General features: G+C 39.3%; 1 protein-coding gene across 3 annotated transcripts in view; it reads left to right on the top strand.

The window, feature by feature from the left end:
• WDR1 (WD repeat domain 1) overlaps positions 1-12,897 on the top strand; it is a 103,102-nt gene extending 90,205 nt beyond the window's left edge. For 2 of the 3 annotated variants that reach the window (XM_070948516.1, XM_070948518.1), the window contains 8 exons: positions 546-779; positions 3,322-3,411; positions 4,048-4,202; positions 6,683-6,770; positions 7,653-7,763; positions 7,884-8,057; positions 11,292-11,436; positions 12,249-12,897. In XM_070948516.1, coding sequence (XP_070804617.1) covers positions 546-779; positions 3,322-3,411; positions 4,048-4,202; positions 6,683-6,770; positions 7,653-7,763; positions 7,884-8,057; positions 11,292-11,436; positions 12,249-12,358 — 1,107 coding nt within the window. In that variant the 3' untranslated portion in view covers positions 12,359-12,897. The remainder of the gene's footprint in view (positions 1-545; positions 780-3,321; positions 3,412-4,047; positions 4,203-6,682; positions 6,771-7,652; positions 7,764-7,883; positions 8,058-11,291; positions 11,437-12,248) is intronic. The other variant, XM_070948517.1, reaches the window with a different exon arrangement.
• The last annotated feature ends 14,418 nt before the right edge of the window (positions 12,898-27,315 follow it).

The raw sequence follows: 27,315 nt of genomic DNA, 5'->3' as shown, positions 1-27,315 counted from the left end.
TACTGGTATTTTATTAAATAATATATTATTACACCATTTGGTTCAGAATACTTTTTTCCTTGTTTTCCTCCTCTAAAATCTAGGTGCGTCTTATAGTCCGGTGAGTCTTATACTCTGAAAAATATGGTAGGTCAGTGAACCCTTAGATTTTTTACATCTCCAACAGAGGAAATCTCAATTTTTTGATGAATCAGCTTTTACTGCAAACCTGTTGATAACAGTTTTAATGATTTTTAGGACTTGCAGCCATTGATAGAACATTATCCGATATTCTTAACTGTTTGGTACATGTTTGATATTTTCCAGTGGTGTCTACTTAAAAATATTCTTAGGCTTTTGATCTAAATAGATTGTGAGTTTAATTTCTGTGATGGATTCCATCAAATGGGCAAGTATCCCAGGTGCCTTTGGAGCAGCAAGCTGTTGTTCCAGAATTTAATTTTACTTCTGTTTGATAAGAACTTCACCCTCTAGAAAGGAATCATTTATTTCTTAAATAGTTTCTTCTTATCCTATTGGTAAGTTTTCTTCTTTTCTTTTAACAGATTAGTTGGAGTCCCGATGGCCATCGCCTTCTTTCTGCTTCTGGGGACAAAACAGCTAAGATCTGGGATGTTGGTGCCCAGAGTGTGGTAACTACATTTAAAATGGGATCAGATGTTCTGGACCAGCAATTGGGCTGTTTGTGGCAAAAAGGTCATTTATTGACATTATCCCTTTCTGGCTATATCAACTATCTGGATGAGAACAATCCTAATAAGCCTCTTTGCATCATAAAGGTTTGTGGAATAATTAAGGCAGTGTATTCTAGTTTTCAACTTCTGCTTAGCAATAATAATCATGACTATGAAAAATAATTCAATGAAAGACTGGTTTGAATCCCAGTGATTATTCTGTTGACTATTATTGAGTTAGTTTAAGCACAGTGACTTTAATAAAAGTAAATCAATTCTGCATTTTAGATGAATATTGTTGATACCATTATGGGAAATGTAATTTTTTTTAAAAAAAATTGTATTGGAGCATGTTGATATCTCTAGAGCAGAGGTGTCAAACTCATGGCCCGCGGACTGGATCTGGCCCGCGGGTTGCTTAAATCTGGCCTGTGAGGCTGGCCTGGAAATAGCAAAGGACTGGCCTGTAGTGCCTCTGGCAGCCAAAACAGGCTGCAGGGAGAGCAGTTTAAGGTCCCATTTTGGCCGGCAAAGTGCTGCAGGAGGCATTTGTCTCATCTCCCCTCCCCCGGCCTATGGAGAACTACAGTGCTGATCCAGCTCTCGAAGAAATCCAGTTTGACACCCCTGCTCTAGAGTATCACATGTTCACATACAGACCCTTTTAGGATCCAGAGAATGTGATCAGTTCTGTGCAGCAAAGTTTTTGACTTATACTTCCTCAACAATAGTACTTTTCTTCTCCTTGACCAGGTCTTAAAATTGGTTGGATGTGGCTAACATTTGGAATAGAGGCCACAGAAAACCACAGAGAATTGGGTTTGACTAAAAAGAAATAAGAAATCCAACAGAGCAGGAGTGTCAAACTCAAGGCCCGCAGACTTGCAGCCTACTATCGCAGAAGGTTGAGGCCATGGGGCTGCAAGCGATGAGACACTTCCCCCTGCCCCCCTCCCCACGTGCGCACACACACACTCAAACGTCTGCAATGGCAGGCTGTAAACTAATAAAAGCTGTTTTTTTGGAATTGCTTTTACTGTTTTTACAGTTGCTTTCAGGTAGGCGTTTTTTTTTTCTTAGCCCCAAGCCCCGTAGAAGGCTGCAAGAAGCACCCATCCCAGCTTATCTCCCCCGTTCTTTTCCTCCCCAATGTCACAGCCCGAGCTGCAAGGGGGGAACAGTTGCACGGGTTGGGAGAATTGACCTGAGAGCCACGCTGAGGCAACAATGGGGAAGGGGTCAAATGGGAAGCCTCTGCCGGGAGCCTCTGGCAGCTTAAAAAAAAGGAAGGGAAGGGAAGGAAATGAGGCAGGGAGGGACGATTTGTTCTCAGTCTTTTAAGTGGCGACAAACTACTACCAACAGTGGCATTTGATCACAAGGCAAGGAAGCATCGAGAAATGTTTCCCCTTTTCCATTTGAGTATCCAAGAAGGGACAGGAAAGGAGAAAGAGGAAAGAAAAAGAAAAAGAAGGAAAGAGGGGAAGAGAGCAAGGAAGGGAAAAAAAGGAAAGAGGGGAAGGAAGAAGAAGGAAAAGAAAATGAAGAGGGAAGCAAAAAAATGGAAAAAGGAGGGAGGGAGATTATAATGAGAGGGAGTCAGGGTCTGAGGGAAGTCTTGCCTTAGCACTTGGCCACCAGCAGCCCTGCTGCCCTTTCACCATCCCTTGTCCCGTCCTCCTGACCTCCCCTGGTGGTCTCCCATCCTATTGCTGATAATGCTTTGGTTACAAAGCTGGGTTTCCTTGCATAGAGAGGGAGTGGGCCTCCCTCTGACCCACACACTTTGCCTCCCACACACACCATGAGCAACCTACCCAAGGAGAGCAAGCATAGCAGCAGCAGCCTTGAGGAGGAGGTAAGCGCAGCCGGGCACCCCCTCGGGGAAGTAGGGTTGGGTGGGCTGGGCTCTGGGGTCCTAGTTCTCTGAGAGTTTGAGGGCCGGGCTGGGCACTTGCCATACACTGCCTAGGGCTCAAGGCAGCCTCCAGTGCTGTCTGGGGATCCTCTGTATGGCCTGAGACGGACGGTGAGGCTCCTCTGGTGGGTAAGGGTTTGGTGCTCATTGCTCTCGCCTTCCTCCACTGGACAATGGATACCCCCAGCCATGCCTGGGCCACCACAGATGCCCCCTGACATGAGCGATGTCCAGCTAGCTACACACCCCTCCCCTCCCCCTGCCCTCCCACAACCGTGATGTGGCCTTCACTGCCTGTAAGCATCATAGTGTTTTGATCTGAAATGTCTGAAAAGGGATTTTTTCATAAGAAGAGTAGGCTGTTGAGGGAATCCTGTGAATTTTTTAATGTTAGAAGGTTACAATGGCGAAACGAAAGTCTGTGGCATATAATAAGATATAGTTAGCTTATTTTTTCAGTAGTCAATTTCAAGTGAAAGAAAAGTTGGGCAGACAGTTTTTCCGATGGCCCATAAACTGCTATTTGGCTACCACTAAAATAGCTGAAGCTTAGAAAACCCTTTTCTAAGAAAAGGCCAGGTAGTTTTGTTGGGAATATGGGAGCTATTCCTGCTCCATTGTATCTAAACCTCTGGTTTTTGATGTGAAGAAGTTAAAGTAAAAGGTTTTGTTTTTTAAAAAAAATATATAAATGTGGCTTTTGTAATAATTATATCTACTTTTTTGTAGGGTCACAGCAAATCAATACAGTGTCTTACAGTGCATAAAAATGGAGGGAAATCCTATATATACTCTGGAAGCCATGATGGACATATTAATATCCTTTAAGTGATTAACAATTTTTGTGCTAACCTGAGGTGGCTAAATAGCTATTTTTCATTATTATTTTTCTGTTATCACTGCTGTCACTGAAATATTATTAACAAACAGGATATACTAGAGCTGTTCATGCTTATTTGAATTACTGAATGAAAACCTTAAAGTTGTCTAATCCTTTTTTGAGATTGCTACATTCAATATAATTTGAAATTATTCTATTTGAGTTGAATAAAAGTTAGCATAGAACCTCCTCCATGCAGCATTTCTAGCTTCTCAAACTTCAAGTGATTTTCTCTCCCAAGATCCAAATATATTTTCATCAATACTCCAGCACTTTGCATAACAACCAACGTATTTTCTACGCATTTCTTTATAAGTAATTTGAATTTATGAAAGTCCTTCTTAACAAAAAAGTGTCTGACTTGACACGTTCCATTAGGATTTACAATGCTGATATCAGCATTGATTTCTTAAAATCTTGGGAGAATAATCATCATCATTTAATTTAGGCGTTTATTGTTGACTGTCTAAATGTATTGGCAGAACTTTTGATATAGCTTGTTACATGGATTAGGTTTTGGATTGTCTTTTCCTCCTCATCCTGAAGAGAATTTCCTTAATTTTTTTTTTGTACATTATTGGGATTCTGAAACAGGAGAAAATGATGGATTTGGTGGGAAAGGACACACAAACCTAGTTTCCCGAATGGCTGTGGATGACTTTGAGCAGTTGGTCAGCTGTAGTATGGATGATACTGTGCGTTATACTAGTCTTAAAAAAAAGGAGTACAGGTATTTGCGTTTTAAGCTTTCATCACAATTTTTTCTGTCATCATACTATTAAAATATCTATTTCAATTTTTAGACAATTTAGTGTGTTATATGAAAATCTGTATCTGATAAGCAGTTTTCACAAGCAACAATAGCATTTTTGCCATACTGTGATTAATGTTTCAGTAGCATCCTTGTTACCATGTCATGTAACACAACACAATGAACAATTGTATTTATCCAAATTTAAGCACATTTTAGAAGTTGAAATGAAATAATTAATATTGAAGAAGAAATTTCTAAGGGTAAAAGAATAGAAAAAACTCTACATTGTTGTTGTTATGTTAAAGTAAATTGATTCTGAAGCCAGTTTTCATGTTCCAGAATTGGTGAAGAATAACACAACTTGGTTATATCTTGTCTAGTTTGACTGTGTGAACCCTGAGGGAAGTGGTTAGGGTTCTCTATAGCCTTTGTTCTGCCAAGTGTAATCTCGATCTCTGCCCTTCTTGGTTGATGAAAGATGAAAGGACCTGGTTTAGGATACTAGTAAATGCATCCTTGAATAAGGGGGTTTTACTGTCCTTAAAAGAGGCAGTGATTTGATATCCATCACAGGATATGTGGGCAGTTATTAACCAACTTAAATCGTTCCTTTTTGGGAAAAGGTTGAGAAAGTGATAGGGTTGCAGCAGAAGAGAACCATGGAGAAACCTGATTATCTGGATCCATTTTAGTCAGGTTTCAAGTCAAGACGCACTGGAAAAATGACAATGACCCTGGAGAGACTGGGATTGGGGAGTGCAACAGTCATGGGGATGCTTGATCTTTCAGAGGTTTTTGATACCACTAGTCATGGTATATTTCAAGATCTGCAGTGTTTCTTCTCTTTCCTAAAGAGGGGTTTCCAGCTGGCCGTGTTACACAGATCAGGTTCTAGATTACACATTTGTGGAGTCCTGCAGATGCAGGGCTTGATGATCTTCCAATTCTTATTCAATACTTGCATGAAATCATTAGAGGAGAACATCCATCAATGTAGGATACCAAATAGTACATCTCAGTCCTGACCTGCAGGGTGATTTGAGTTGGATTGAGTCTGGATAGGGGAAAATAAATTGATGTTCAATCCCAGCAAGGCAGACTGGCCTGGATTTATATGCTATTGAATCTGAGAAAGATTCCATATTTAGTTTTGGCTTCAGTCATATTTTTCTCATGACAAACTGGCTTGTAATGCAGGTGTTCTCCTGGATCCATAACTCCCGGATCCATAAATAGAAAGTGGCAATTGTGCCCCAGAAAGCTATTGCCACATCTGCATCTCGTTTACCACTTGCATCCTTGTTTGGAGTGAGAGGCTTTACTCATAGTCATTCATGCATCTTGATTGAGCTATTGTAATATATTCTATACGAGACTGTTCTTGAAAAGTATTCAGAAACTACAAGTTATCATGGGGTTCTTCATTGTGGTGTTTAGCGCTCTGGAGATGAAACTGATTAACCATCTGAATTCCAGGTGCTAGTTGCCACCTTTAAACCCATGTACAGTTCAGAATCTGCATGTCTATGGGACCCCCTTCTCCCAATGGTATCTGCCTGGATGAGAAGGTTAATCTACTTGCTCAAGAGGCCACAGAAACATAGTCTTTTTTTAAAAAAAAAAAATGTTTATTTAAAGATACAAACAAAACAAAACAAGTAATAACAAGACATACAAAACATGTAAACAAAAAACGAAATCAAATCTTATCAAAGTTGTCACAACTGTAGTCTGTTATATGATTCTCATTTATATATTTGACTCCTCCCTAATTGGGTCTTTTACATTGTGTCTAAACTTTTTTAAGTCACTATTGGCCTACATTAAGTAATTTGTATTTCTATATCTATCTTGGGTTCCACTGGCTACCTCCTAGTCCTGTTTTTTCCTTTACCTATCTTCCAACCAAGTGTACCACTTATCCCATACTAAATAGTAATCGTGTTCCTCTTTATATTGAAGTTCCTTTGTGAGTCTGTCCATTTCTGCACATTCCATGATTTTACTAAACATGGTCTTTTTTATTGCTGCCCCCCTCTTTTGGAAAAGCACACCCCAAATATGGTCTCTTTTCTTTTGACATTTAGAAAATCTATAAAATGAAACAACCCCAGGATTTTCAATAAGAAGTTTGTCCACTACTTATGGAAATAATTCTAATTACAGAGGGATACATCACAACCCTTTTTATGGTCTTCAGATGCAGTTTAATAGTTCTGATTGATGGATTGTATTTAGTTTGTTTTAATCCAAACAATACCTAAAGAACAAGTACTGGTCAGAGTCAGTAGTACTTGGAGTGGGCAGTGAACCTGTAAAATATATTCAGAAGCTGTTATAACATCTGCAGACCTGTGCCATAGTTGTTCTGGCTGCTTTTGTAAGCAGCTTTAATACTTCATATTATGCACCTGCTTGTATTTCTTCAGTTGGGAAAATTAGCTTTTTTTTTTTAGCAGCCAAGACGTTATAAAAATGGATGTTCAACCGAAATGTGTGGCAGTTGGACCTGGAGGATATGCAGTGGTCATATGCATTGGAGAAGTGAGTAAATTTAGAAAAACAAATTATAGTGCATTCTTTTATTCAATTATTTTAATCCTGTTGCTTTGTGCTTTTAGTACTCTGGGCGGGGTTGATATTTCATTGTATTGTGTAAACTGTAAAAAACTTAATTCAGTAACCAAACCAATGTTGTTAGATGCTGTTAGAATGCAGCAATAGTGATTTAGGGGGTTCCTCTCCACAAATTAATAACAGAGTAGGGAAAGAGGTATGAACATGTAATGAGCATGTGAAGGAAAAGGGTTGTGGCACTTGTTTTGAACTCAGAGGGGGAAAATCCTGTTGCAGAAATCCCTGATTGGAACATTGCACTCTAGGCAAAAGAGCAAGAGCCAGTTTGGCCTAGCGGTTAAGGCAGGGGTCCTCAACCCCCGGGGCCATAGCCCACTATTGAGCCTTGAGCCCTTTGAAACAGGCTGCAGAAATGGTGGATGAGCGCACATGCACACATCCCCACTTGCATGAGCAGCAGGTGAGCATGTTCACATCTGCTCCATTTGCATGAGTGACATGTGCACTTGCACACTGCTCGCATTGAACCATCCCCTCTCCCCCACCCCCGGCCGGTTTGCAAAGTCGGAAAGGTTGGGGAACTCTGGGTTAAGGCACCAGACTAGAAACCAGGAGACAATGAGTTCTAGTCACAGGACACAGGCATGAAAGCTTGTTAGGTGACCTTGGGCCAGTCCCTCTCTTGGACCATGAGATCAGGCCTGACAACTGGTCAGTCACTTCCTGTTGCAAATAATGGATTAGCACTCAGTTGATTGGATATGATGTGGACCCTGCACTTGCAGAGGGGAAGTGTTAGAATGAAAAAACTATAGGCAAAAGTTCATGCATATCTTTCTTCAATCATAGATTATTTTGATGAAGGATAAGAAGAAGTGTCTTGCAATTGATAACCCTGGTTTTGAACCGGAAGCAGTGGCAGTTCACCCTGGAGGTGGGACAGCAGCAGTTGGAGGAACAGTAAGAATATTTCTCATGAAATTATCTAATTTTCAAGCTTTTGACATACATACAGAAATGCAGTAAAAATCACTGTTTCCTTTGGTTCATGCTTAAACTTACCCTTGTTTGTATCTCCAGGATGGGAAAGTGCATTTATATGCAATTCATGGAGCTTCTTTAAAAAGTGAAGAGAAGGTCCTGGAAGCCAAAGGACCAGTAACTGACCTGGCATATTCTCCTGATGGAGCTTTCTTGGCTGTGACAGATGCAAACAAAGTAGTCACAGTGTTCAGCATTGCTGATGGTTATGGGGTAAGAACTATGTTAATCATCTCCAATTGGTTTTTAGTTTCATGTCTTAAATAGAAAGCATAATAATAATTCTGCCATATGTCTCAATTCTAATCAGTTTGTAGTGGCATCTGGTAGTTTATGGTCAATCCTCATAACCAGGTTTATTAATAGTATAAAGGCTGCTGGCCTATTGTTATTGTTAGTTGCGAAGTCGTGTCCGACCCATCGCAACCCCATGGACAACGTTCCTCCAGGCCTTCCTGTCCTCTACCATCCTCTGGAGTCCATTTAAGCTCACGTCTACTGCTTCAATGACTCCATCCAGCCACCTCATTCTCTGTTGTCCCCTTCTTCTTTTGCCCTCAATCTTTCCCAGCATTAGGCTCTTCTCCAGTGAGTCCTTCCTTCTCATTAAGTGGCCAAAGTATTTGAGTTTCATCTTCAAGATCTGGCCTTCTAAAGAGCAGTTAGGGTTGATCTCCTCTAGGACTGACTGGTTTGATCGCCTTGCAATCCAAGGGATTCACAGGAGTCTTCTCCAGCACCATAGTTCAAAGGCCTCAATTCTTTGGCGCTCAGCCTTTCTTGTGGTCCAACTTTCAAAGCCATACATTGCAACTAAGAAAACCATAGCCTTGACTATACGCACTTTTGTTGGCATGGTGATGTCTCTGCTTTTTACTATGCTGTCTAGATTTGCCATAACTTTCCTCCCCAGGAGCAAGCGTCTTTTAATTTCTTGGCTGCAGTCCCCATCTGTGGTGATCTTGGAGCCCAGGAAAATAAAATCTGTCACTACCTCCATTTCTTCCCCATCTATTTGCCAATAATTGAGATGGCCAGATGCCATGATCTTAGTTTTCTTAATGAGTTTCAGGCCAACTTTTGCACACTCCTTCTTAACCTGCATCAAGAGGCTTTTTAGTTCTTCTTCGCTTTCTGCCATTAGAGTGGTATCATCTGCATATCTGAGGTTGTTGCTATTTCTCCCGGCAATCTTAATTCCAATTTTTGATTCATCTAGCCTCGTCTTTCTCATGATGTGCTCTGCCTATAAGTTAAATAAGCAGGGCGACAGTATACAGCCTTGCCGGACTCCTATTGTGGTTATCAGGGATGTTAAACTCATTCTTGTATAGTTCTTCTGTGTAATTTTGCCACCTCTTCTTAATCTCTTCTGCCTCTGTTATTAATGCCCCTGCCATTTTGGTCCTTTATCATGCCCATCTTTGCCTGAAACGTTCCCTTTATATCTCCAATTTTCTTGAAGAGATCTCTGGTCCTCTCTATTCTATTGTTTTCTTTGCAGTGTTCATTTAAGAATGCATTCTTATCTCTTCTAGATATTCTCTGGAATTCTGCATTCAACTGGGTGTATCTTTCTCTTTCTCCCTTGCCTTTCACTTCCCTACTTTCCTCAGCTATTTGCAAAGCTTCCTCAGACAACCATTTTGCTTTCTTACCTTTCTTTTTCTTTGGGATGGGTTTAGTTGCTACCTCTTGTACAATGTTGCGAACCTCTGTCCATAGTTCTTCAGGCACTCTGTCTATCAAATCGAATTCCTTAAATCTGTTTGTCACCTCTACTGTATATTCATCAGGGATATGATTTAGTTCATACCTGAGTGGCCTTGTGCTTTTCCCTACTTTCTTCAATTTAAGTCTAAATTTTGCAGCTGGTCTTGTTTTTACTGACTGTATAGATCTTCTCCATCTTTGGCTGCAGAGCACATAGTCAATCTGATTTCTGTGTTGACCGTCTGGTGATGTCTATGTAGAGTCGTCTCTTGGGTTGTTGGAAAAGAGTGTTTGCTATGACCATCATATTATCTTGATAGAATTCTATCGGCCTGTGCCCTGCTTCATTTTGTATTCCAAGACCAAACTTGCCTGTTATTCCGGTTATCTTTTGTCTTCCTACTTTAGCATTCCAATCCCCCATGATGATAAGGACATCATTTTTTGATGTTAATTCTATAAGGTGCTGTAGGGCTTCATAGAACCAGTCAATTTCATCCTCTTCAGCACCAGTGGTTGGGGCATAGACTTGGATTCCTGTGATATTGAATGGTTTGCCTTGGATTCAAACTGAGATCATTCTGTCATTTTGGGGATTGTATCCCACTATTGCTTTTCCTACTCTTTTATTGATTATGAAGGCTACTCCATTTCTTCTGAGGGATTCTTGCCTGCAGTAGTATACCTGATGGTCATCTGAATTAAATTCACCCATTCCTGTCCATTTTAGTTTGCTGATTCCTAAGATGTCGATGTTCAGTCTTGTCATCTCTTGTTTGACCACGTCCAGCTTGTCTTGATTCATGGATCTTACATTCCAGGTTCCTATGGAGTATAGATCTTTACAGCATAGGACTTTCCTTTCACCATCAGATGCATCCACAGCTGAGTGTCCTTTTGGCTTTGAACCAGTCACTTCATTCTTTCTGGCTCTACTAGTACTAGCCCTCTGCTCTTCCCCAGTAGCATATTGGACACCTTCTGACCTGAAGGGCTCATCTTCCAGCATCATATCTTTTTGTCTTTTGGTACTGTCCATGGGGATTTCATGGCAACGATACTGGAGTGGGTTGCCATTTCCTTCTCCAGTGAATCACATTTTGTCAGAACTCTGCTATGATCTGTCCATCTTGGGTGTCCCTGCACAGCATAGCTCATAGCTTCATTGAGCTATGCAAGCCCCTTCACCATGACAAGGCAGTAATCCATGAAGGGGTGCTGGCCTATAGTTTTAGTAATTAAGATGCACTTTGGAAGAACTATGTTGCCTAATGAAAGTATTGATAAGTTGAAATGATCAAATTAAACTTTATTGTTGGAACCTATTCCCCCGTTTTTTTTAAAAAAAAATGCATAACCATTTAAATGTAGTTATCAGATATAATCTTGGATTGTTTACTCCCCTATATTGATTTTGCTTATAGCTTTGGTGTAATTAGAACATAAAAGTACATAAATGGTTGAATAATTATTAGAATAATAATTAAATAATTAATTATCAGTAAATTGCAAAAGGCAGCTTTACTCAGAACAGCTTACATCCTGCAATATACCTTTAACACCATCAGACATCCACATCTGCTTATCTCAGGTCCTTGGAAAGGACTCGATAGGTAAACAGAAATGCCAAATCAAGTATGAACATCTCGCTGATTGTGTGATAAACCATAATAATAAAAATAATTAACTTAATTTGGGGATTAAAAATATTGTATAAATATTTCTTCTGAATAGGAACATAATTTATTCTATGGCCATCATGCAAAAATAGTTTGTGTTGCCTGGTCCCCTGATAATGAGCACTTTGCTACTGGTGGCATGGACATGTTGGTGAACGTGTGGACCCTAAGTGACCCAGAAACCCGAGTCAAAATACCAGGTGATTCAGGCTTTTTTTCCTTTGAAAGAATTAATGCTTAAATTGATTGAAAAAGAAGATGTGGTAGTCTATATTACTTATCTGGGTTACATTCTATTTGATAGTCAAAATTGAAGTTTCAGGAGAAAGTTTAGAATTTGAAAATAAAATTTTCCACAGTTAGTTGGAAATTCTAAAATCAATTATTTCTATAAGACTTAATTGAAGGGGCGTCCATGCATTTTTATCTTCCCTGTTTCTTCTCCCATAAGAATTGTAGAATTTGAGAGACCAAAGGAGCAATTCATTCCTTCATTCTTTCATTCATTCATTCATTCATTTAATTCAGTTTACTCATTCATTCGTTCAGTTTGTAGAGCTGTTTCTCAGCATAGAAATCCATAATAGATGCCATATAGTTTCAGCTTTGAAATGTCAAAGGAAGGAGTTCCTACCATTTTTATGAGCCATTGGTCCTGCTATTAAATAGCAGTTCCTGTAAGCATTTTTTTCCCTTTTTTCATTTGGAAGCTGCTTTCTGGCAAATTAAATTCCTGCTCTTTTCATGAGACTTTGTGTTTAAAGAAGGTCTGCAATCTATTTAATGTTAAATGAGAAGAACCATAAGAGCTTCAGGAAAGGAATTAAGTACCAGATCCAACATTTTATAGCAGTGATGTGCAAGATGAGTAAATGGTATTAGCCAAGGAAGCAATTATATGGCTAGCCAGACTGAAAGTCATATTAGGGCTAAGCTTTTTTTCAGAATGCAACTAAACAGTTGGACAATATTGTAATTACTAACATTTCTCTTTCATCTTCCCTTTGCTAAGATGCACACAGGTTACATCACATTAGCAGTTTAGCATGGCTGGATGAAAATACCTTGGTAACAACATCACATGATGCCTCAGTCAAAGAGTGGTCTATTTCCTACAAGTAAAATGCCTTCAGTCAGAATAACTTCATCAGGAGAGACTACTAGAGTGAAATAAAGCATTTCTTTTTCTGAAAAGTTAGCAAATGTATAATGGGATTCTATAGCATATTCTACTATCTTTGCAAGCAGTGTTTATATCTGTAATTACATAACTGTTGAAAAGCTTTAGTCAGTAACAGTTTGCACAGAAAAGCACTTAAATTATATTTGGAGTTTAAAAAACCTTTTGTGTGCTGAACATTCCAGAGTTTGCAACCTTAGCAGGGTGATAGAACTGATTTGGTTCCCTATTTTTAATACTATATGTAAAACACATATTCACCTGATCTTGTACAGCATGAGAGAACTCTCATTTTTTCTACTTGCAGAACATTTCTGTACTAAATCATAAGAATGCTTGTTGTGATCCACAAAAATGAATTGTGATGTGCAGCTACTGTATATGGGCTTGTCTGTAATTCCCCAAACTGTGGTCTCAGATTTCCTTCAAAAAAACAACAATGGGGTACATCCATAATAAAGTTTTTGGTATTTCCTGTGTAGATTTGTAGTTCTTTTTAAGATAAAGGCTTTTTTTTCCATATTGACCCTTGTTACTGTTTGGCACAAATGAGACTATTTGATCATGATTTGTTTGGAAAAGGAATGCTTCTAGATCAGCTTTAAATATATATAACACAGAAGCCTTAACATTGAAGTTTACAGAAAACCCACTCACACAGATCAATATTTACATTTTGATTCCCACCATCCACCGGAGCACAAAATGGGAGTTATCAGAATCTTCCATCACCGAGCTGAAGGCCTGCCTACCAGCAAAGATGGGAAAGAAAAAGAACATAAACACATCAAGAGAGCCCTTAGAATGTGTGGCTATCGCAAGTAGGCCTTCATCAAATCTTAAAGATCCTACAGGAGCTCCTCTATAACAGACAATGACGAGAACAATAAACGAAGCGACATTGTCATTCTGTACGTTGCAGGAATATCGGAAAAGCTCAGGAGGATCTTCAGCCAACATAACATACGTGCACACTTCAAACTGAAGAATATACTAAGACAGAAGCTTATCCATCCCAAGGATAAAACACCCAGACAGAAACTGAGCAACGTGGTATATGTAGTACAATGCAGTGAGCCACGTGCAGATCTGTACATTGGGGAAATGAAACAACCACTTCATAAACACATGGCACAACATAGGAGAACAAACACATCAGGACTAGATTCAGCAGTCCATCTGCATTTAAAAGGCCCAGGTCACTCTTTTGAAGACAACAAAGTCTATATTTTGGACAGAGGATCACTGGTTTGAAAGGAGTTAAAGAGGTCATTTATGTCAAAATTGAACAGTCTTCTCTCAACAGAGCGGGAGGGATATGACATCATCTATCTCCAATCTACAACAGTCCTGTCAACAGTTCCAAGAAGGCTCCATACCAATTTGCACCACTCAGGTGACCCTGATGATACAGATCTCCTCCAGGTGACCTTAATGTCCTGGTAAAAGAATGCAAATGACCAGCTGTCTGCAAAGAGTATATGTCCCTCCATTCCCCATCATCCAGTCAGAGCTGAAGAAGCTTCTTGGATGAGAAGTGAAATGTCTTCTAAGAAAAAACAGAAAGTCCAGTTGCCTCTGGAAAAAAGCACCTTTGGGATTCCAAGCAGAAATACTAGAGATTTCGAGGCACCATGACAAATGTCTTGGGTGAAGTCCCCACCACAGCATTATTCAAAGAAAACAATGGCTACAATTGTGCAGCAGACCTGACCTTATGCTTCCCAGGCTGGAGTGGCAATAAAGTTGCTTTAGAGCAGCAGTCACCAACTGGTGGTCTGCAGTCCACTGGTGGTCCATGAGAAAATTTTGGTGGTCTGTAAAAAAGTTATTTGCATTTTTTATATTGCACTAAATATTTATCTTTTTAAAAAATTCATATTTGTGGTCTGCGGGATTTAAAATTATGAATTTAGTGGTCCCTGAGATCCGAAAGGTTGGCGACCCCTGCTTTAGAGGTTTGAGGTGAAGCAACAGTACATGGAATCAGGTTGTGGCTGCAAGGTTGTAGATGGCAACAAAGCGTTAGGTATTTTGTTGCTGTTTGTCACCCTAATCAATACAGATAGTTCTCCTTTTGCACTGTTAATGTATCCCATAAAATGATAGCATTATTCAGATTTGCACTATTGGAACTAATATTTCTATGGAAAATAGGATAATTGGTTCCAGCTTGACAGAAGTAGGTAATGAAAATTTTAAACATGAATTTTATATGTATGTCTATTCTAGTGAAAAAAGGGACTAGATCAGTCCTAGTCCTTCTATGCTATCACTGCATGATAGCAGTGTTCCAATATTTGAGGAGGCTTCTTCAAAGATGAGGATCAAATTATTTTCCAAAGCACCAGAAGGCAAGACAAGAAACAATGGATGGAAACTAATCAAGGAGAGAAGCAACCTAGAACTAAGTAGAAATTTCACAACAGTGAGAGTAATCAACCAATGGAATGGCTTCCCTTCAGAAGTTGTGGGTGCTTTCAAAAGAAGACTGGTTAGTCATTTATCTGAAATAGTATGGGGTCTCTTGCTTGAGCAGGGACTAGAAGACCTCCAAGAGCCCTTTCAAGTCTGTTAGGATAAAAAGCATATACTAATAATTTAAATTTATGGTTAGCAAAGTTACAGAATAACTGTAGAAAGCAACATAAAAACAACTCTATCATAGATTTACAATAGGCATTCCAACATAGCCTATTTAACATCTTTCAGTTGCGTCACATGAAAATGAGAAGCCTGTTTTTAAAATTTACACTGTGTCTCTGACAGAATCTTCTTTTCTCCATTTTGCACACGTGAAGATTAGCAGAGTATAAAATCGCATGTGCTAGCGTGCACCAAGCCATGCAGTAAATAACCTAATAGCCTCTCATCACTATCATTTAAAGGGGTTGTAAGGGTACTTCTCAACTTATGATGACTAACGGTATCAGAATTTCCATCACTAAATGATGAATTCATAAACAATGGCAGAATCTGTATATTAAACCTGAAGGGTTGAATAAAATAGAAGAGGTTATTCCTGAGATCAGTTATGCCTTATTTTCATTGCAGCCACACAAAATTTGGCTACTGAATGGTTTCAGATCCAGAAGATGATTCATATAGGAATTCTCTGTCTGAAAATTTACAAATTATTACAAATAAATAGATTTAATTTCCCTGAAAAATAGTCTGAGAAGACATAAAAGTGTGTCATAGGTGTGAAAGATGAAATTCTGAGAGATTAAACTTTATTGAAACAGATAGTTGGGTTCCAGCATACATAAGAGAACAGGGAACAATAGAAATCCAAGACTTGGTATTAAAAATGTAGAGCAGGAAATTATAGGGCTCTGATTTACTCTCAAGCATTTGGCTCTAGTCAATTTCAACCAGCTCTAGTTAAGGATGAGCAAAGTTTTTTTTTTCTTTTCAGTAGATATAGGGTTAATTTGGGAGGTTGGGAAGGCTGCTTTGTTTAGGTGCAGTAATAGTTGCTTTGGGTCTAGTAGGATTGTGTCAAATGGGGAATTGAACCTGGCCCTGGTTACAGTGTCAGGAAGAAATAAACTCTCATCTCAGCCATTGCAGGGAGATGGAAGGATGGGATGGAGAAGCAGTGAGGAAAACATGGCCAGGAAACATTTTATTATTTATTGGATCAATTTATGTAACTACCCATCTCACATATGAGACACTCAACGTTACTGAATTCCAAGGTCCTTATCACTGGACTGATTGCAAGGAAAAAAAGAAAACGAACAAACCAGAAACCTGCTGATTAAATAAGAACTTAGCAGCTCAGAACAAAATTGGTCATAAGGGACAATGACCAGTCATTGAAGGGGAGGGGTTCTAATTGGACCTGGGGACATCCCCAGACTAGAATAAAGTATATCAGAAGGGCTGTAAGGTCCGGTCTCTCCTCGTTCAAGAAAGTAAAAACTCTTGAATTGTTAGTATTTCAAAAGGAACCTTTTATTGAACAGGAGTGATAGCAAGACAAAAGGAAAGCAGATTCAGTCCGATGTGGATTCAGCCAATCTGCAGGTGTGGAGATGTTATTGTAACGGCTGTCCTGAGAACGTGATAAGCGAGTGTTCTTCTGCTGGGTTTCAGAGTGATACAACCCAGATGGCCCGCCCGCCCCTTACATTACCCAAAAGGTGAGAAAATCTCAAAGACGGCTAGGCGCCAGGATAAAGGTTATAAAACAAAAGGTTACAGGTTGTGAGGGGGTGAGGAAGAAAGCAATAAACTAAGTAATACATCCATGGACTCCTCCCCTTCCCCAGAAGAATGGCAGCATTACGATAGGGATCTGACAAGAGCAGTAAATGGTTTAGGATGGAAAACAATGCAAGCTTCAAAAAATGGGTGAGGAATTTGTGGTGAACTGGGAGTAGATGGAGAATGACAATGCAGACAACACTCAAGCAAAGGTGGCAAGCAGAAAGTGAAGATCCAACCCCACCGCTGCCTACCTAATTATTGGGAGGGAAGGTTAGAAGGGGCGTGGATGTGGGGGGGGGATTGGAGACAGCTGCAGCTTCTTCCTATTTCTTAAATAATTTGTTCAGACTGCTATTCTTAAGTACTGTTGGAAGAAATGTCCATCTGGGTTCAATTCCAAGTGGGGGAAAAGACACTGGAAACATGGAGACTGCTTGGAAAGATGGTTTAATGGTGGACAGGAATCACATGGCTTGAGTTCCTGAGCAGAATCACATGGCTTGAGTTCCTGAGTAGAAAACAAAGAAGGCCCAGATGCTGGGAATGCCTTGGTTTTATGCCCTCTGTTGGGTCCCACCTCTGAGTTTCTTGTTCCTGTATAAGAAATGTATCCTGATTGGTTGTCAAACTCCCAGGTGGTCTAGGGGTCTCAGCTAACTCTGTAGGTTGTCTCTCAAGCTTGCTTGAGTCTTGCTATGTGGTGAGTTTCTGTTGCTAGATGGGTCCTATTGTGTTGCAGATGATGGGCCATTGACAAAGATGGGTGGGGGAATGAGTGAGCTTGACTGAGGCCTTAATGGCCCATTGACAAAGATGTGTGTGTGGGGGGGGGAAGGCAGGAAGCTGCTTTGTCTTTAAAACATGTTTCTAAATTTCTCATCCAGGAAAATATAATATTCTGCCTTTTTAAAAATATTTCCTAAAATTAAGGTGGCCAGACGTCCCGCTTTTGGCGGGACAGTCCCGCTTTTGAGCAATTTGTCCCGCGTCCCACGGCGTTTTAAAAAAGTCCCGATTTTTCATTCTGCCTCCTGAGTCCCGGCTGCCTCCTGAGTCCCAGCTGATGGCTAGAGGGAAAAAACCTGTTTAAACTCTTGCCACGGGGCTTCAAAGGGCCGCCCTACGTTGATTAGCTCAGCTTCCCCCTCTCAGCTGATTTGCGCAGGGCTCTGCTCTTGCTAAATTGCTCAGCAGTTTTTTTTTTCTCTTTGTGCAAACCAAGCTCAAAACGAAACTGAAAGTAAAACAGGCTGTTGGCTTTGCTGTTTGCTTGCAATGTTGGAAAATTAGGCAGCAGATTTATTTTCCTTTTCCTCACCAAAAAAGGTAGGTGCAAACAATGGGAAATTATTTAGGGCAAAAGAGAGTTCAAGATTTTAAAACACAAAAGAAAAAAAAGCTCTTTTTAACTAGGGAATTGTAATAATTGAGATACTATTAATTGTATACTGTGTTGAAAGCAGAAATGGTTAAGTTGTGGTTTGGAGGAATATATGGGGGAAATTATTTGGTTTATTATTATTGGTAAGTATAATTAATTGATTTGTAAGAAATTGGATTGCATGGAAATAATTGGAATATTCATGTTCATATTGATTAATATACAAAAAAGATAGTTATATAACTAATTGATTTATATTAAAATGTTGAATTTGTATTAAACAACTGTATTACATAATTACATAATTAACCAATGTGAGGATGGATATAAAAATAGATGACAATGGGAAGGGGTATAATATAGAATAGAAGGGAAAAATTGAATTTGATTAAGATTAGAGATGAGGATGAAGGGTAATATTGTTTTTTTTAAAAAATAGATGAGGAATAAATATGGCAAAAAGGAAATATAGAAATTGTAAATTTAATTGAAATGACTAAACACTGTTTAAATTTGTGAACCGGCCAAATATTCTGTTCAGAGAAAATACATTGTATGTTGGTATGTGTGTTTCTAATTATTGCTATTTATTCATATTTGTTCTCTTTTATTCTTTAAAGTTTAACAATACATTCTTTATCTTAATATCTTTATATTTGTTTGGGGTTGGCTTTCTTCCCTTTCATCTTTTTCATTGTACAGCAATCTTTCTCCTCAAAGCTACCACCTCTCTTTTCTTTCCTTCTTACTTTCTCTTCCCCCCACCCTCTTCTTCTCCTCCCTATTTCCTCTTCCTTTCTCCTTCTCCTCCTCTCTTCCTCCCTCTCTTACCGTCACTCCTACTCTAATTTCCCTTCCCTTCCTTCATCCCTCTTTATTACTGTATCCTTTTATGCATATGGACTACTCAGAGGGCTGAAAAAGTTATTTTTGACTGGTCCTCACACTTTTGACCAGTCCTCGAACTGTCCTCACATTTTACGTTTTTGCCCTATCTTGTCACCATGGTGAAGAGAAGCAGTTGTGAAATGAGTGACATGGTTGTTAAGAATGCTGCACGGGCATAAATGTGAGGATGGTCATAAGTGTGAGGACCAGTCAAAAGTGTGAGGACCTGTCAGAAATGACTTTCCAGCCCTCTGAGTAGTCCCTATACACATAGTCATGGCCACCCGGTCACATGACCAGCTAGCCACGCCCACCCAGTCACATGGCCTCCAAGCCACGCCCACACAATAAGCCACGCCCACAATGGTGTCCCTCTTACCAATGTTAAAAACTGGTCACCTTACCTAAAATATTTCATTCTTCTAGGAGAGGGGTGAGTGCTAACTTCCTACAGTAAAAAGTGTAGGCTATAAGGGAATTCAAAAATAAAATAGTAACGAAGGGAATAGTAATAATTGAATAGAAACTTGTTATTCTACTGTACAATATATGTTATGCTGCTACAAAAGTATTTTCCATTTAAGCATTTATTTGTTAAGCATTTATAATACATGTATCTCTGTAAAAACATATGTATGAAATCAATTGTATCCTTCCTGCATTAAGATCTAAATATGACTGAATTTTACAATGTAGTTAGATTATATGCTTTGTGGAACTTTTCTCCCATGTCTATGGTGCATATGCTTGGAGAAGGACGTGGGCATTACTCTGTTCTTTGGCATAGGAGAGGGGCCTGCTGAGGGTGCACGGAGACATTCCTTAAAACTGAGAGATGCTATGTAAATGTGTAATGGACAGGTACGGAGAGGTACAGAAGGTGCTGAAGAGAAAGTAATCTGAGAAAACAAAGAGAGAGATAATGTATTCCTTTGAGGCATCTTGGATTAGCTGAAACCCCGGAGGACCTGTCCAATAAGTCCAAAGGAAGAGGGAAATGGGCCGTCAGGATAGAGAACTATAAAATGTAATGCTTTTGAAATTTTAGGTGTGGCTTCCTGGCTTAAACTCCTCTGTTGAGATCTGCTGGGATATACCCACCCTATTTTGCAAAATAGCTTTTATTATTTTCTTTTAATAAAATCTCTTTGTTTTCATCGACCCATGCTTGTTGGTTGAATTCATTTCCAACAAAAGGGCACCAGCATCCTGTTTCCTTATTCATTACATACCGGTACATAAATGTTTAATAATAATAATGAAGATCAGAATTGAAAAATTATCAAATGATTCATATTGTACATTGTGCAAAGAAGCAGAAGAAACAGTAGATCAAATACTCAGCTCATGCTAGAAGACATATAAACAACATAACACAATCACCAAAATGATTCATTGGAACTTCAGTAAATATTTTCCTGCAACAATAAAGAAAATGGGTGGGATCATAGTTGAGAAAATAGTAAAAATGAGCAGGTTAAAATATTGTGGGAATTTCCAAATACAAGTTGATAAAGCTCTTGGTTGAAATGAAGAATGTGGCTAATTGATGTGGCAATACCAAGGAATAATAGAATAAAAGACAAAAAAAAAATAGAGGTCACAAAGTATCAAGATCTGAAAATCAAAACTGAAAAATTAATCAGTGTGGTAGTCACAGTGGTTATCTACACATTAAGTACCATACCCCAAAAAATTTTGGATGGCATTTACAAAATTTGCACATTGATAGAATTTCCGTCAAATGCAAAAGATCACACTGCTTGGATCCATATATATATACTGCAACAGATACATTATGACATTCTAGGTTTTTGGGAAGAACTTGATGCATGTGAAGGTCAACACCAGCTAAAGAACTGGCAGCTATGATTTCATAATGTTGTGAGTAGATAATAAGGAAATACCATTAAGACAATTAAGACTTGACAATTCCAGACATTAGATAATAATGGAATAGTGGACTGAACTCAATAACAATTAAAAGCTCCGAATAGGAAGACTAGAAAAATAATGTCAATGAATCATGACCCTTCATCCATGCAGCAATGCTGGTAGACTCTTTGAAGGCACAAGTTCTACAACTAAAAGGTCCCTTTGGTTACCACCAAAATGAACAACCTTGGAAAAATGCTGAGCAATAAGGCTAAGAAATAATGGAGAAAAGAAATGAAAAGTGATAAAGTAATCAGTAATTAATTAATATGTATTTTGGCAAGCTCTGTAATGTTGTGCCTTGCAGTAATTTCCCATAATATGTTGTGTGTTTGTGGATGAGTAAGGTTGATACTGCACAAAGATTTCCAAGGGATGTGAAATATGTATTGCAACTCTCTGTGAGATACAGTATCTAAATACTATGATTTCTCAATGAGAGTTATTTTCTACCTGAAACAGGCAAACTATTTTCTGCGCCACAGGGATTCCAAAAGAAGCACTTCTCACTGGTTTCCTATAGAAGTGAATGACAGACATTTGAAGAGGGGAAGGTTTTTTCATTTGACTCCAGTTCCTGAAAATCCAGCCTGCTCATTTTTTTGTTTATTCATCTGCAGTACCTAAACTTGGTATTTATTTCATGGTAAGAATCCCATGTATTCCTTGCTACAGAAACTCTTCCAAGCTACCAAGCACTTACTACCACATGTGATGGACATGTAGAAAAGCAAAAGAATACTGGCAAAGGATTCGAATGTGGTCGGAAGAAATGACTGGACAGAGATTGGAACTCAAACCAGAACTATTCCTATTAGGAATTAGTAAAGAAGATCTAAGTAAAGGGTTAACATATTTAATACTGCATATCATAACAGCTGTGAGAATAGTTTATGCCCAACAATGGAAGAGTGGAAACATACCTAAAGAAAGGGAAATAATAAAGAAAATACTTAACTATGCAGAATGTGATAGACTGACGCTAGAACTGAAACATAAAGGAGAGACGGAATATTATGAGATTTGGAATAGATTTTATCAATGGTTAGACTTAAGGAATGGAAGTCGGAATGGATAAGAACAAGGATGCATAATTGAAACAAGAGGCAATATATGTAATATATTATGTAATTGTAAGTGTGTAGAAGAGGTTAAGTATCTGTATATAATAAGTAAGTAGTAATGTATATTGAATACATAAGAGACTTGTGTTACACTTTGTATGGCGGAGATATTGCCCAAACGGTTCCACCATGTCCAATTTTTTTTAACAATAAAGGTTTTTTTTAAAAAAAGAAACACTTCCAAGCATGGTGTTTGATTAATGAAGTGCTCCAGAATTTCATCTTGTCCACTGTTTTTTTTAATTTCATATAATCAGAGATTTGTAAGAGATCTCAAGGCCATTAAATCCAAGCTCTGCTCAGTGCAGGATCTGCTAATGTATTTCAGCCAGATGACTAGCCAGGCTCTGTTCGAAGACTTCCAGTGAAGGAGAACAGACTGCTTAATGCCTGAAAGCTTTTACTGATGGGAAATTTCTCCTAATATTTAACTGAATCTACTTCCTTGTATTTTCAACCCAATGGTTCTGGTTCTGTCCACTGGGGCAGCAGAGAATAAGTTTGATCCCTTCCTTGTTTGGCTGCCCTTTAAGTAACTGAAGATGGCTGTCTTATCTCTCATCAGTTTTCTCTCCTGAAAGCACCCAGTTCCTTGAACCATATCTTAGTTTCGGTCCCACCACATCTACAGAGGTCATTCAAAACTTTGGAAGCAGATAATAACATTCAACTTTATCTAGATCCAGAGAGACAGTGCATGAACTGAAGTAGGCCACTGTAATAGAAAAGGGCTCCTCTTTCAGCAAATCAGATAAATGTGACATTTATTTCCATTTACATGATTTGATTATTGAGCAGGACAGAGAGTTTTTCAGACACATTCTATGACTGAATCTGGAGTCTTTTGTTAACATGCTCCAGCCAAAAATAGTTACTCAAATGCCAAAAAGACTGACAAACATGTAATTTAAGATAGGCTTATTGAACAGTCCCATTTCTCATGCCAGTATCAATACCTCAAACACAATGAACATTTTGGAAGTGGGGTTTTTCTCTCTATTTTTTTAACGCAACAGTACATTCTTAGAAATATAAAGGTATTACTTTGAATTTACGAGCTTTGGACAGAGATACTGTTCTAGCTCAGACTTGTCTGTGACTGTAGAAGATTGCTCTGGGTTGCCTGCCAAATTATTACCATTATTAGTCTTGGCGGCAGGCCGATTAAAGGCCACTCCTGAGCAGAACACCTCTGATGCAAAGCTGTTGGATGTATGAATCATGTAAACTATGAAAGTGAGCTGACAAGATAATTAGTATAGTATTAAAACATTTCCCCCAAATGTTTTAATACTATAGCCTGTTTCAATTCTTAATGGAAAACATTCAATATGTTTGGAGGCTGATTTTTTTCCCTGTTCTATTGTTTCAAAAATTTATTCTGTTCTATTTCATATTTTCTTAACCAATATGAAGGATGTTTCTTGAGGATAATATCAGTAGTAGGTTCCACTTAAGTTCGCTACTGGTTAGGAACTGTGCGTGTGTGCTTACTTCGCTCATGCGTGACGCTTCTGTGCATGCGCAGAACCTTCTGCGCATGCACAGAGCGTCCATATGACATCCAGGTGGGTGGGTGGAGCTTCCCGCCACTGCCACTACTGGTTCGCCCAAACCGGGGAGAACAGGTAGAAACCCACCACTGGATAATATTATAAACAGTCAATGCTATAAAACACACTCCAATTTTTTAAGCACTAATAGGCATAGCCAGGTAGAAGTGGATTGTGGCACTCATAGTATCTGGAAAACCAGCAAAAGGAATGATAAGAAAAAGACAGAGAGAAATGGAGGGAGGGGATTTAATCAGGATATATTTATTTCCTGACACAAGATTTGATTAGCAGAATATATTTAATCAGCTCAAGAGGAGCTTCCCAGGAAGCACTTACTGAAGAAGAGTGACCTATCCTGTTCTATCCAGCTTTATATACAGTAAGAATTGTTCTCCTTTTAATCACATGGAGACATACGAGAACATATGGATAGGAGTGAGAGAAAGAGTGAGAATGACCATGAGAGAGAGTGAGAGTGACTATGAGAGAGAAAGATGACAGAAATAACAGGGACTTTTCTGATTGTTCCGAATGGATTGAAGTAAAACATTTATTTTGTCAGTTTCAAGAGGAAGAGACAACAGCTTGCAATCTGATATGGCTTTACTTGGGAATATGTTCTATTAAATTCAGTTGGACTTTTTTCTGATTAAAGTTCAAGAATTTCAGGAACCATTCATAGCTCTCATGTCGCTTGTTTTTATATTTTTATTTATGATTCTATAGGTGGCTACCTTTCAGAATTCATCCATGCCAAAATGTCCCCCTCCATGGTTATAAAGTAAATCCTAGCTGATTTTGAGTACAGTGGAGTTAAGAGTGGAAGACTACCAGGAATCCTTGGTAAGGTTGAGCAGCTCATGTGATGACTCCCCTGTATACTTCCCTGATGCTTCTCCAGATGTTAGTTCAGAGGAGGATGAGATGGTCCCAGGCAAATCAGGAAGGAGGCAGCCAATGGCTCCAGAGCAGGGTCTGCAAGTTCAGGTGAGGTGGAGCAGCCACAACTGGACAAGCAGATCTGATGGTTCTTGTTTTTTGCCTGTTTTGATTTCTGGGTGACATACACTCCTGGGGGTTGGAAGCAGTATACCAATGCACTCCCCTGCAAGCCTGCAAGGTACATTCATGCAGAGGATAAGGTCTGGATGGTGATCCCTCTGGAGAAGTTCGCTGTGACCCAGATGTGGGTAGATCTCAAGGAGCAGATCTGGGAGGAGCAATGGCAAGACCCCTTTGTGACAGCTTGCAAAGCTGAAGTGGACCAGTTAACCAGGAGGCAACCAAGCCCTTGGTCTTGATCCAATGACCTGCTGTGTTACCAGGGATGGATTGATGTGCCTAAGGGACCTTCATGGGGGTTGGATTTGCATTAGTGTCCTGACAATCTGGATGCTGGACATTTTGGACTGTTCAAGACTCTCCACTTGTTGGGGTGGGTGTTTTGGTGGCCCTGCATGTGCCAGATGTAGTTTCCTGTCCAGATTGTCATCAAGCCAAGCCCCTGCCAGGTCTATTGCAGTCCCTGCCGATGTCGGAGAGGCCATGAGGAAGCATATCCATGGATTTTATCATGGACTTCCCAAAATCCCAAGAGGTCATGATGATTGTGGTGGACATGCTCTCCAATATGGCCCATTTCACCCCATGTGCTGGTCTACCCATATTGTAAGAAATGGTGTAACTGGACTTCCGGCAGTGATGTCAACATGTCTGGAATGAGAGAACGGAGCTCTGTTCTTGAAGTTCCAATATTCCTAACCAGGAAGCCGATCCAGGCACTATTGATCCCGGAGAGATCAATAGAAAAAAGAGGAGTCTTCAAGGACCTTGGAGAGAAAAGCAATCTCTTCGAAGGTTCAGGAGAAACCTCTTAATTCCGGTTAGGAAAAAAACAGCCATCTTGGCTGGCCTGAAGCGCTAACAACTGAAGAGTAGGAAGCAAAAATCGAAACAAGAGATCCAGTGGTGGGATTCTGCCGGTTCTAGGTGGTTCGGCCGAACTGTTTGTTAAATTGTTGGCTCGCCCCACCCCTTGCCCCACCCCTCCGCACCACTGGGCAAGGGGTGGGCGAGCCAGCAATTTAACAAATGTTTCGGTGTTTTTTTATAATTTTATTGGCCTCGCAGCTGCCGCAGGGCTTCAAAGGGCCACCCTACAGCTGATCAGTGTTAAAAGAAAACAAATGAGTAGACCAACACCTGCAAAAATAAAGGGTAGACCCAGTGGTGTGATTCTACATTCGGTAGAACCGATTGTTAAGTAGTTAAGTAGTTAAGCCAGTGGTTGCCAAATTGGGCGGTACCGCCCCCTGGGGGGCGGTGGAATGCCTTAGGGGGCAGTAAGAGGCAAGGGGAGCGGCAGGGGGGCTAAGTGGCAAGGAGGGTGGCCCCCACCCTTTGGCCTGTGCCTCGCAGCACTTACCTTCTTGCAAGCAAACAGCAAGAAAAAACAGCCCCTTCAGCTTCAGCATCGGTTAATTAGCACAAGTTGATTAGATCAGCCTCCGGACTCTCAGCTGATTTGCTCTCAGCTGTTTTGTGCAGGCTCTTTTGCAAGCTTTTGTTTTGCAAGCTCTTTGCTTGCTGCAAAGAGTGCTCGAGCAGATTTCTTTTCCCCTAGCTATGCTGAAAAAGCGAAACTGAAAGTAAAGCAGGGTCTTTGCTGCAATGTGACAAAATGAGGCAGAGAGAGATTTCTTTTTCTTTTTCCTCACCAAAAAAGGTAGGTGCAAAACTGCAAACAATGGGAAATTTAGGGCAAAAGAGGAGAGTTCAAGATTTTAAAACACAAAAGAAAAAAAGCTCTATTTAACTAGGGAATTGTAATAATTGAGATATTATTAATTGTATATTGTGTTGAAAGCAGAAATGGTTAAGTTGTGGTTTGGAAGAATATATGAGGGAAATTATTTGGTTTATTATTATTGGTAAATATAATTAATTGATTTGTAAGAAATTGGATTGCATGGAAATAATTGGAATATTCATGTTCATATTGATTAATATACAAAAAAGATAGTTATATAACTAATTGATTTATATTAAAATGTTGAATTTGTATTAAACAACTATAACATTACATAATTAACCAATGTGAGGATGGATATAAAAATAGATGACAATGGGAAGGGGTATAATATAGAATAGAAGGGAAAAATTGAATTTGATTAAGATTAGAGATGAGAATGATATTGTTTTTTAAAAAAAAATAGATGAGGAATAAATATGGCAAAAAGGAAATATAGAAATTGTAAATTTAATTGAAATGACTAAACACTGTTTAGATTTGTGAACCGGCCAAATACTCTGTTCAAAGAAAATACATTGTATGTTGGTATGTGTGTTTCTAATTATTGCTATTTATTCATATTTGTTCTCTTTTATTCTTTAAAGTTTAACAATTCATTCTTTATCTTAATATCTTTATATTTGTTTGGGGTTGGCTTTCTTCCCTTTCATCTTTTTTATTGTACAGCAATCTTTCTCCTCAAACCTACCACCTCTCTCTTTTCTTTCCTTCTTACTTTCTCTCCCCTCTTCTTCTCCTCCCTACTTCTTCTTCCTTTCTCCTTCTCCTCCACTCTTCCTTACCCTCCCTCCTACTCTAATTTCCCTTCCCTTCCTTCATCCCTCTCTATTGCTGTATCCTTTTATGCATATGGACTACTCAGAGGGCTGAAAAAGTTATTTTTGACTGGTCCTCGCATTTTTGATCAGTCCTTGAACTTACAACTGTCCTCACATTTTACGTTTTTGCCCTATCTTGTCACCATGGTGAAGAGAAGCAGTTGTGAAAT

This window comes from Pituophis catenifer, unplaced genomic scaffold (assembly GCF_029215685.1).
Source record: "Pituophis catenifer annectens isolate HBS135680 unplaced genomic scaffold, rPitCat1.0.hap2 SCAF_8, whole genome shotgun sequence".
Classification (NCBI taxonomy): Eukaryota; Metazoa; Chordata; class Lepidosauria; order Squamata; family Colubridae; genus Pituophis; species Pituophis catenifer.
Note: the sequence above shows the minus strand (reverse complement) of the source record. Positions and strands in the feature narration are given on the sequence as shown.